The sequence below is a fragment of the Bubalus kerabau genome, chromosome X (assembly GCF_029407905.1).
Source record: "Bubalus kerabau isolate K-KA32 ecotype Philippines breed swamp buffalo chromosome X, PCC_UOA_SB_1v2, whole genome shotgun sequence".
NCBI lineage: Eukaryota > Metazoa > Chordata > Mammalia > Artiodactyla > Bovidae > Bubalus > Bubalus kerabau.
In genome coordinates, this window is record NC_073647.1 from 128,287,862 (window position 1) to 128,300,428 (window position 12,567).

Below are 12,567 nucleotides of genomic sequence, written 5' to 3' on the forward strand. Positions count from 1 at the left end.
TGTGTTGCACACATACCCATGTAGCACATAGAGTTAATGTTGTGGACTCTTTTAACCAAGTGGCTACCTCCCGCTGCTATTTATTATAAGAACTGAAGAAATAATCCTTCTCAGGAGCATGTGATGAGCACCCACAAGTTATAAGAAACCCTACTGTGCCATATAAGATTATAGTAATTTTGGTTCAGAGGACACCCGGCTTGGATGAGCTGAGAGAGAGCAGGGACAAACGCGGTGGAGAAAGGAAACAGTGGCATGAAGACACGTACACACTGCGGTGGTGGGAGGCTTCAGGGTAGGAGAGGGAGGAAGAGGATACAGGTTAATCAGGAATTGCTATCTGGGGAAGATTGCCCAGGCCCTGACTGACACCTGACATTGATTAATCGATACTCCATCCTACTGTTTAACAAGTGTTCCATCCAAAAAGTCTTCTGTAATATTTAACTTCACTTCCTTCAGCTTCAATTTATGCACATTTCTCTTCAGGAGAGCTAGAGAGCAGCCAGTGGCAAAGAACTTTATATTCATGTATCTAAAGAGGGTGTGTTTTTTTTTTTTTTCTTTTGTTATGTAATGTTTTGTTTGGTCTTGTTTTTTGGTCATATGATCAGGCTGCAGTCCTCTCCAGACTAAGGAAAGCAGAGTTTTAAAGATAACTGAATCATTCCTCAAAAGGTCTATTTAATTTGACTGCTTAATAATTAATCAGCCTTGATCCTGTGCTTTAAGTGTTTACTCTTTGGAAAGAAAGTTAGTCATTTTGACAGTGATGTGGAAAGATTTCTTTGGTTTCTAAATATCTCGAAACAAAATTTGGGATTCAGAGCCAAAATAAGAAATGTGCGTAGTAAAATGAACATTAGGGTTACTGAGATTATTGGAGTTAACTATTGTATTTATCCATATTGACCACATGCATAGATCATACTTCTTATAACTGCATTTTACCTTTTCTGAAAAATAGCAAATATCTTCTCTGTTTCTACATAATAGTATTATGACAATTCAAGTAAATTGGAGATAATTTTTTTAAACTTTCGTATGTGACACAAAGACCTCTATTTCTTTTCTCTGCACTGAAAACTACTTTGTGCCCCTCTGTACTGCACAAAAATTGATCTGCAATACATGTGGAGTCTCCAAGGGTATATTTAAATTTAGTAATTTTATTGCTAACTGTGAAGTTAATCTGCACTGTATGTGCTCTTTTTCCCCAGGAAACTGAAGTAGCAGTTCAAGCTAAACAGCCGGATGTGGAAGGGATTTTGTCTAAAGGGCAGAATTTGTACAAGGAAAAACCAGCCACTGAGCCAGTGAAGGTAATGAAGCAACCTCTAGCAATATCCATTACCTCATAATGGGTTATGCTTCCCCTATTTATAATCGATGAAATAACTTGTAAAGAAATATTGGCCATCCTGCAATAGCAGAGGCAGAGCTGTCTTTTTGATCAACATATCCTATTTATATATTGTGTTCTTAAGGCTATTAACGAGTCATTGCATTAAAGGACTCATTTCTGTCCTGGTGCGCTGCCATCAATACAAAAAGTAGCCCCACCTTCAAGGTAGATTAAATTCTTTGAGGCTTTATTGCATTGCTTGCCAGGCTTGATGCTTTTCATATTGTTTGGCTTCATTCAGATCAAGCTACTGCATCATACTGTCTGTCTCCAGCAGCTGTAAAGAATCACAATGTGGTCCATGACCTTTCTTTTCTCTATTGCTCTTTCTTATGAAAGAGGAAAATCAGCATTTGGGCATCAGTACTTTATTGGATCAAGAATTTTTAGTGAAATGTCATGTAATTGCTTCTCTCTTTGATTAAAAAAAAAAAAAAAAGCTGGCCTGAGAGAAAGGTTTCTACTTCTTTCCTTTCCTCATGTGCATTTTGAAGTCTGGGACACATTTATTCACAGGCTATTACATGAGGAGAGAAATGGAAAACCAGTTCCGTTCTCAAAAAATAGATAATCAATGGCTTTCATTTGCAAATGAGAGTCCAAGTGATAAATAGAAGTTAGGTATAGGTTACCTTATTTTCTGTACCTGACCAAAATTATAATGGCCCCCATTATGATGAAGGTTCCCGAGAGCCTGTAATGGTGGCTGTTTATTGATCAGTCCTGGCTTCTCTAGCTAATGTTGCAGGCTGAGATTTAGTGAGCCTCACCCTCATGTTTAAAACTGCTCTAAAACAGTGCAGGTCAATAACCTCATTATAAAGAACTAGTTTGTCCTTGCAAATAACATTACCATGACTTACACTCTGTCTCCAAGGTCACTGCTTATGCTTGGCCCAAGCTTCATTTCTAGAAAATTGTTTGTTTTCCTTACAGTTTACAAGAGGGTTTTTCTTAGGTAAATTTAAAGGTTTGGGCTAAATGTAATATCCAAACAGCAGGTGCTGAAAGGCCCAGATTTCTGCAGTAGATATCCATAGACATTTATACAGGAATATATTGTCCCCACTCCTAACATCCTCCCAAAGTAATTTGCATCCAGTCCAGGCCTGGAATGATCATTTTCATAAAGTAACAACATGTATAGTTTTTAGATTGGAGAGCTAGAAAAGGTCCTGAAAGTAGCAAGTTTCAGGGTTTCTTTTGATGCACTAGAGAAAGCCAGTCCCAAGCAGCTACCTTTCTTGATTAACAGAGTGACTTTCATAGCAAGCAATGAGATGGACAAATGGACCATTTTGTAGATCTGCTCTACCTACTCAAAGAGTTTATGCAGGGTTTGACATAATTGCTACAGATCACAAATATGCCTTACAGTTGGCTTTTGCTTTTGAGCCTATGCAAAAAAAGAGGCAGAGCCTTCATTGAAAGTCAATGAGAAAATGTGTATTCATTGTATGTACACCATCCAAACCTTGAGGCTAATCGGTCATATCCTCAAAATCTGGGCCACTATGAGTTCAGAACTGGGATCTGCCACCTCTTGGGGTCTCTAATTTCTACTGCAGCATTAGTGACAGAAGAGGGGGATTACCTTCCTGAAATAAGAGAGCGGGGAGGGGGGTGGTAACTTCCTTGTCTTTCACATCCCTGGAAACTGTTGTGTAGAGTCAGCCCTCGTCTTTCCTTTCTTTTCCCTTCCTTCACCATGTCCTTTCAAATCAGTTCATGGCGGAGAAGCACAGCTTAAATGAAAACTCATCCCCGCTCTGCCATTTACCCCTCAAGTTGGGAGAGGAATCACCATATCAGGTTCATAGTGGCCAAAGGGCAAAATTGATTCAGGAGATCAGGAGTGAGGAGAAATGGAATATTCATGTGCAGCTTTTGATAAGGACCATGCATGACCTTGGAAATTCTTGAAGATTAGCTGAGGCATCTGGTAGCCTGAAACACTAGAGGCTCAGAAACTACCTCATCATTAAGGAAAAAGGCACTCTGAAAGCTGACAAATGTTGGAAGAGGAAAAGGGAAAGAAGCTAGGATATAGAGTGGCTTCCTCCTGTGTAATAACAAAATATTAAAGGATGCTATCTAAAGCTGACAAAAAAGAAAAATGAAGACAAAAAATCACAAACAAACAAACAAAAAAACTACCTCATCCTTCAAAACCTGGAACCTAGCAATACAAGGTACCAAGCGAGGGGAACTGTTTAAATCTCTGCATGGATCAAAAACTTATTTTTAAAGATTAGGGATGATTTTTCTAAAGGGTAAGCCACTGCTCTGATAGTACATAAATCAACCGTGCATTTAACTTTGACTTCATACATCAAAATTTTTAAATTTTACTATTCCTAATGCCTTTCCTCCTTAACTTTCAGGTTTCTCACTCTTTAATAGAAGGAGAAAGGGTACAAGTAGCCTGCAATACATTTTCATGACAAAAGTTTGGTTTTTGTTTTGGGGAGGAGGTACATTTGGAAAATATAACAATTCTAAAGAAGATGGTGATAGTCTTTCAAAGGAAAATGAAAATCCCTCATGGTGTGTATATAAGATCCAGTATTTAAATGGATAATTAGTATGTCCACCACTTTCAGACATTCTAATTAAGGACACAGCAGAGAATGGTTCTGTTTCTTAGAAAATTGGCTGTCTATTGGCACCTCCACATTCCACATCAGACAGGCTGTCTGCTTACCTCCTACGCTAACCTCCCAAGCTGAGTCCTCTTTAAGAGCTTGGCTCATCCCTGTTCAGTTTTTTGGTTTTGTTTTTTTTTTTTACCCTTCATTTTATCAACTTCTCTAGGGTTTCCTTAATTTTCAAAGATGGTAAAATTTTAGTTTATTTTTCTGTCATCCATAACTGATCAATTTCTTATTTTCTTTGAGAACTTCCTCTTAAAGATCAAACATATATTAGGAGACAGTTCTACTAATGACATAAATGTAGCACTAGATCTGTGATGCAAATTTACTGGGAAAATCTTAAGATAATTGAAGAAGTAAGCATCTTTGTTTTGCTTTCTATCTCTTCTGTCTCTCTTTCCCCTACAGACACACACACACACACACACACACACACACACACTTTTATTTCATTTGATTTGTACCTTGTTCCTTTATCTTAACTTCAGAAGCTGTTGAAGATTGCTTGGATAAGTTCAATAAATTATTGAATATTTTGCTTAAGCTATACTTTTGGTCATAATACTTTATGGTAATGCTGTTGGTGGAATCATTTTAATATATTCCATTTTCACAGAGTAATGAGTAGGTTCCTCAGTAGCCCCGAATTTAGCAGTTAAAGAGCAACAAAGACAACTGCCCTCAGTAGCAACAATATTTACTACAAAAAAGAAAAGCCATTTGTTATTTGACTTAAAAATTTCTTAGTTCTTTAGAACTTAAGCATTTGGATGGCATTCTCTTATATTTTTACTTTCTTTAACTTTAATTTTGGAACACCACTCTTCCTGTTAAAATTTTTTAAATGTGTGTATATATTTTGAAATACTTATATCACCTTCCATTATTAGAACTGAGAACATTAATGAAATTTAAAATGTCTTAGTTACTTGGTGAAGTGATAAGATCACACCAGCTGGTTTGCTTTGCTAACTTTTTAAATTATCCAGAAAAATCTTAACATGAATCTAATAATATGTTGTATTACTGCTTTTGAATTTTTTTTTTAATGTTAAGAGAAAAAATGAGGTGTTAGGAACTTTCTATATTTGGCCAAAAGTTTCCACCCCAACCTTTAACACAAAAATAATTGCTATAAACAAATGGTCAAGAGGGCAATTACCATCTTCCAGGCATCATTTCCTCCGATATAAGCTGCAGAATGACAGCATCATTAGTCATTTTCAATTATAGTCAGTCACAACCAGGGATGTTTCATTTTCCCAGCTGTTTTGTTGTTAATTAACTAGATTAAGCTGTTTTTTTCCCCCTCCTGAGTTTGTTCTACTGCCAACATCAACATTTGAAATTTTGAAAAACTCTTTGGGTTTATTTTTTTTTTGCCTGATAATTCAAAATATATCACTCACAATAGATGTGCATCTGAAAATTTATATACAATATAGAAGGTCAAGTGGTGTCTTGTTGGTGAAAATGTTTCCCAATTACATACTATAACAGTAATTGGATCTTTATAAATCATCTATCAGGCTATCTCATTTACATGGTGTAACTTTTTTTTTTTTTTTGGTAACATCAGAATCAATAGCAAGATAACAGATATGAGTATCCCCCAGATGAACAGATCCATTTTGATTGACTCATTTGATAAACACAATTTCCATGTCAATGGTAATAGAAACAGTTCAGGGAAGAATTATAGGGAGTAACAACATTAGAGAGATTTTATAATTTATTAATAGATGAGTATCAGAATTTCATTTTTTAATGCAAATAAGTTTTACAGCTGAGTAAAAAGTCTTGACCATGAGAGATTGAATCAGTGCTAATCACTTATGCTTGAATATAAGGAGAACCCCGCTTTCCCAATGAGAAGATAAAATTTATTATAAACTTTTGAGCAATTGATAGAATCATTTAGGAATGTGGATGAGATTGTCAAATGCCTAGTTATATTTAATTTCTTAATTGATTAGCACTTCCAATATTTGAAATCTCACATTTTATAAAATAACACACTAAGAATATTGCTTTTGCCACATTTGTATTTTATGAAAAGAGTTCATTCACACATGCACACACATACACTCACACACATATATTCCAGAATTCTAGAGCTTACTGTCTTCCTTCTAAGTTATTTGCAATATGGCAGTGTTTTAATTAAATGGTGCAGTCAAAGCTTTCTCTCCAGAGACAGTTAAGAACATACCTAACAGTTTTTAATCTGGAAGGTGAAAGGATTAAAGCAGGGCAGAGTTAAGAAGTAGTAACAGTGCCTCCTATTTGTCATTTTTGTGGTGGCATAGTGGCCTTGTCTCTGTCTTAACCCCAAACATGGCCCTTGGATGTCCATATCTCTGTATAGTTTATTTTCTGTGGCTGTTTATGTTTACTCGAGACCATCATACCTAGCTAACTGCCATTTACCAGAAGGCCTGGTTTTCACTTCCTCAATGTTATCCTTGGAATGTTTATCCCTAACTTCAGTGCCCTTTCCCAAAATATTAGGAGAGATAATCTTTTCATTATTCTTAGATGTGAATTATATATCACCCCATCAGAATAACTTATAGTTTAGCTTTTTAAAACTATCTTTAAAACATTTGTTTACAATGACTTTTACCACTGGTAAATGTGAAGGTATACCTTAGGAATAATTTTTAATAGTTTATCAATTTTCTTCACTTCCTTTTTGTTTTATTAACCAATTCTGGCAGATAACTTCTATATGCATCCCAAATTCATATCTCTTGAGAGTATTTCAGGGTACTGTTGAACTTTGTTGTTCAAAATAAAACAATTGAAACACAAAAGACATTATAAGCTAATATGAACTGACTCTTTTGTGAGAAAATATTTTGGGGAAGAGTCTCAATTTAGTCTTACTCAGTAGTTCATGCTGGAACTGGACAAGCATTTTAGAGATCTGAATTTCACCTCTCGTCCTCAGTTGTATTAATTGCATTTATAGACACAGACATGGAGACATAGATGTTTCAGTTACAATATTCACATGTATGTCTATGTATATAAAGTCATAGGATGATTCATTTATTTATATAACAGATATTACTATCATGCCAAACATTAACACAAGAGAAAAATAAAAGATTTAAAAATTTTGAATATCCCAAACATAAGTAGTTCAGAGTTAAATTCCATTTTACATTTAAAAAGGAAACCTATATTCAGAAATAATTTTTTGTAATTAATTTTCACTCTTCATAAAGAAGAAATTTCAGTTTGATATAATTGTCTTAACATTTAATGATTAACTCCATGGAAATTATACACACACACACACACACACACACAATAGAGACTAATGCTCAGGTACAAATGCCCCCTAGAATGAATTTCATTTTTCCCTTTAAAAAAAAAAAAATGATCTCAGAGTTTCTCCTTTTTGGTAAAACATGAATCTATTATGACTGTTGAGTTTTGAGCTCTTGTGAGGAAATCCTGGGATCTGCAGTGTTGCTTAGCATATTCAAAGTCTGAAAACTCTGGACACCTAATCAAGAGTAGGACTTCATAACTAGTATCCCACTGATTTTATATTTAAAGATGTAGGAATTTAGACATGCATTTGATTCCTTTAAATGTGGTTAAAGATTAACATCAGTAGCAAATCATTACCTTTTACATTTTTTTATGGGTGCGGCTTAAAGTCTATTATGTGAAGAATGCTGCATTAGTTGCTGCAGCCAAACATTTTTTGCTATCTGAAGGAACTTTACAGCCGAATAGAAAAGATGAGAGAATAAAAAATAAGGGCACAGGCCAGGGAACAAAAAAGGAAAGCAAAACCAAATGAAAAAGAATATATATATATATATATAATTTATTATATATAAACATGTAAATTTATATATAATATAGTATTTATTATATTTATAATAATAAATGTAATAATTAATTAACTTAATAATAATATATTTATACCAATAGTATAAATATAATAAATAATATACATTTATATATAAATAATATATATTTATCCATAATATATAAATAGCCAATTTCAACTCTAAGTACAACAGGTACTTGAAAAGTTGCAAGAGTGTTTTTGTGACCAGCTGAATCAAAATCTACAGCCATTTTATGTGATGTCATTTGCTAATATTTATGAACGATTGGTTAACATGCACTTCTGAGCTTCTTTGTGGTATCAGATGTTTGTGGTACACTGGGGGCTACTACTTAATTTTTTAAATTTCTACATCTGAAATCATATAAACCTTATTTACCCATCTGGAAAAAACAATGGGCAAAATAACATTCTAATAAATGAATAGACCATTCAGAGTTTTATGTATTAATAAAAGAGAATTGAATATATAAACATGTTATTTTCAGGATAACTTAAACCAAATCTTTTAAGCACTGAAATATTTTCATTTTAACTATCTTAATGAAAACTTTTATTGACTATCTTCTGTTTTGCTTCATTAAGCAGTGCATAATAACTAACCAACAATTTTATAGTGCTTTACAGTTCACAGAGTTCTTTTCATATAAAAGATCTCATTTAGTTAATCCAACAAAGCTATGAGTTAGGTAGTAATATTATATACATGTTTCAAGGATGATGAATTTGACTGACCTACCTGATTTTGCTACTGCTGCTGCTAAGTCGCTTCAGTCGTGTCCGACTCTGTGGGACCCCCGTAGACGGCAGCCCACCAGGCTCCCCCGTCTCTGGGATTCTCCAGGCAAGAACACTGGAGTGGGTTGCCATTTCCTTCTCCAATGCATGAAAGTGAAAAGTGAAAGTGAAGTCGCTCAGTCGTGTCTGACTCTTCGAGACCCCGTAGACTGCAGCCTACCAGGCTCCTCCATCCATGGGATTTTCCAGGCAAGAGTACTGATTTTGCTAGTAATCACAAAACCAGTGTAATGAGTTAGGGCTGAAATCCAGGACTTCAGATACTAAAACATAGTGTAATTTAAAACTTTCTTAATTTTCAGGGTCATCATTAAAGCATCAATTATTGTTCTGTTTCATTGTACAGTTACTGATGCTGAAAAAGCTTCTCAGCATGGGTGCCAAACTGAATCTCAGAGACAGAGTTTTGGGTGAAGTAAAAGAGATTAGCTTTATTGCTTTGCCAGGCAAAACTGCGTGTCCCTATGTGGGGGAATTGGGTGAGGAGTTTTATAGAAATGGTTCAAGGGCTGAATTGCTGATAAGGATAAGGGTGTGTGCAAGGCCTGCATTTCTTTAATCTGGCCTCAGGGGTCTCCTGATGAGCTTCTGTGGATCTTGAGGTTATCAAACCTTGTCTCTGGAATGAAGAATGCTACATCAAGTAGTTAACATCTTCCATTTGTTCGAGGTTTTAGTTCTGCAGAAGAGCTCAAAGATATTGTTCTGTGTATCCCTTGAGGTGGAACCAAGAACCTGCATCAAGGCTGCTCTGCTGTTTCTTGACCGTTTCTCCCTTGTCTTTGCATCCCGTCCCTTCCCTGATTAGCAACTATTTGAACCTGAGCTTTGGAACACAGGGAAAGTCATGGAGGCTGAATGAAGCGTATTTCCTACCAACAAGAAATAAGGGGCAGAGAAAGGTTTTTGTGCCCAGGATCCCCACAGGGTCCTGCTCAATTTCATTGTGCACATGGAATATGAAGTTCAGTACTGATCACTGCGTCTTCAGTTGAGACCCAGATGAAATAGTTAATTTTATTTCAGAGGCAGGCTGTTAGATAAATACTTTAAATATTTAAAATCTAACTCAGTGCAGTGAGATGCTTACACCATGAGAAGAAAGTGAAACCTAAGCCAACTGTAGAAACAGCAAATTCCCATCTCTCCTCGCCTACTCACTATGGGGCCATATGCTTGCTGAGTGTAAGAGTGGGCAGATCTCAGCAGTATGTAAGTCAATCTCTAATCTCTCTCTCTTCCTCTCGCCCTCTTTGTCTCTCAGCATATACAGGTGACTTCCTATAGGTTATATAATGTATAAGACCATTTGCTGCACCCTTCTCCCTTCAGTAAGTGACCCAAGATCATGATGTTTTCAGATAGCTACTTTTACATTTATTGTCTCTTCCCTAATATCTATTGCTATTTGTTGTTGCTGTTGTTATCAACAACTTCTAGTTCCTCTTATTATTCTTTCCCTGGGAACTCACTGTAATTTAGCAGGGGAATCAAAAGACCAAATACATACATACATATATATATATATATATATATAAATTCACCAGCCTTGGATGATATTTAATTCTCAATGTTTAGCTCTGATGTCAGAACAGAAAAATATCTTCCACGTGTCATGACTTTCTATGGTAGTTTTTCCTCACTGATCAGAGGCATTTTGTTGTTGTTGTTCACTTTTGGATTCAAGGCTTATGTTTTAATAAATAAAAAGAAATAATACTCATTGATGTGATAGTAAATGTTTAACAGCATGTACTCTAGGAGAAGAAATTAAAAGCCCTGACTTGACATGAGGTCAGACATAATAGAATAAATAACCTTAAGAGCACAGATGATAGTTAAAATAGGAAGTGATAACTTTTTACTATTTGTTTTAGTATTTATTCCCTTTGCAGCTTTGCTTAAGTGGGGTTTTTCAAGAAAATTAAGTCCTATAGAAAATAATTTAAGACCTATTTTCTTATTTTTATCAAGGATGATACATATCTATTCCATTGAGGATGGCTAGGTAATTCATTGCTTATAATGGATGCCTTAGGCTCTGGTCCTTGACAATCAACATCAGCATCAACTGGAAAATTATTAAAAGTGTCAGTTCTTGGGCCCTACCCAAGATCTGTTGAATCTAGAACGCTGAGGTTGAAAGCCAGCTGCTGCTGCTAAGTTGCTTCAGTCGAGTCCGACTCTGTGTGACCCCATAGATGGCAGCCCACCAGGCTCCCCTGTCCCTGGAATTCTCCAGGAAAGAACACTGGAGTGGGTTGACATTTCCTTCTCCAATGCATGAAAGGAAAAGTAAGAGTGAAGTTGTTCAGTCATGTCTGACTCTTAGCGACCCCATGGACTGCAGCCTACCAGGCTCCTCCATCCATGGGATTCTCCAGGCAAGAGTACTGGAGTGGGGTGCCATTGCCTTCTCCATGAAAGCCAGCAGTCAGTGGTTTACCAAGTCTTCCAGGTGATTCTGATGGCCCAAACATATGAGAACCACTGCTCCAAAGTATTATGATAAATTATCCCCCCACTCCATTGAGAAAGTTTGACCTAGGACCTTTGAGTCCTCTGCTTCCAGCTAGTGGAAAGGGAAAGAATGGATGGAGAAACCTCACTCAATTTTTATAAGGATCAGCCCAGAACTAACAGATATTACCTCTCCTCACATTCTATTGGCAGTAAGTTATCTTATGATTATCCAGCGTTACACTGGAAGTGGCTTGGATCTGCTCCTGAGGTCCTATTAGCAAATTTCCAGGCACTTTGTGAGCTACTTGATGTTCTTTTGGTAACTAAAATTGGCTATAGTTGGACAACCTACACCACAGAAATTAGCAAACACTAAAATCAATTTGTTTCTTTGTTTTCCCCAGAGAGCCACTTGTTAACATATACACATCACTGACCATATACAGGCTTGGCTGACCCTACTGCAGCTAAAATGACCCTCAAAATGGTCCTGCTTTGAACCAAATTGGCTGAGCCTTTATACTCTCACCTTGATCAGTCTTTGATTAAGGGCCACCCTGGGAAGGGCAAGTCCTTAGGCAAGGCAGATCACCATAGCAGAGACAGTCCCAGAAGGAACTGACACCTGACACCTGAAGGATGTCTACTGACATCTTCTTCACCATTTGGGACAAGAGTCCTTCCTTGAAGTGGACTCAGAGGCTTATCCCCAAGTGTACCTCAGCCCCTCCTTCCAAGTGTTGCTAATAGGATTGATCTGGAGTGAGCCAGGGTAGTAAGATAATTTTAACGTCCTCTAGAAAATTCTGGTATGCAGCCACACTAGATACTATTTAAAACAGTCAAGCCAATTGCTGAGATGACATTTTTTGTTTATTTGTTTTGCTTTCAATAATGTTTGCACTCTATGTTTGTCCTTTCAATGAAATTGTGCCTGGAGCAAGAGCCTGTATGCAGCAAACAATCAATAAAAATTTGTAGTGAGGTTGGTTGAAGTATTTAATTAAAATACCTTTGAAAGGAATTCCACCCAGAAAAGTTAATTTAGAAGTAAAATACGATAGAAATACAATAATATATTCACAAAATAAATTAATAACTCGGTGAATTAAGTTACTGCAAGATGTTAATCGAATAAATAACATGCATGCTTTTCTATTAAAGAGGAAGTTAGAAGACCTGAGCTCGGAGTGGAAGGCGGTAACCCACTTACTTCAAGAGCTGAGGGCAAAGTGGCCTGTCCCAGTCCCTGGACTGACAGCAATTGGAGCACGTAAGTATGCTGGATCGCACCCTCTGTGGCTCTGGACATTTGCTCGAAAGCACAACAATGAGATGCTCCCTGGGTTAAAGGGAAAATGGGTTGCAATGCT

The 12,567-nt window shown here is 36.4% G+C and overlaps 1 protein-coding gene across 5 annotated transcripts in view; it reads left to right on the forward strand.

Annotated features, from left to right (window-relative positions):
• Positions 1-12,567, forward strand: part of DMD (dystrophin) — a 2,389,494-nt gene that overhangs the window by 1,633,525 nt on the left and 743,402 nt on the right. For all 5 annotated transcript variants that reach the window (XM_055564496.1, XM_055564495.1, XM_055564498.1 and 2 more), the window contains 2 exons: positions 1,221-1,322; positions 12,359-12,467. In XM_055564496.1, coding sequence (XP_055420471.1) covers positions 1,221-1,322; positions 12,359-12,467 — 211 coding nt within the window. The remainder of the gene's footprint in view (positions 1-1,220; positions 1,323-12,358; positions 12,468-12,567) is intronic.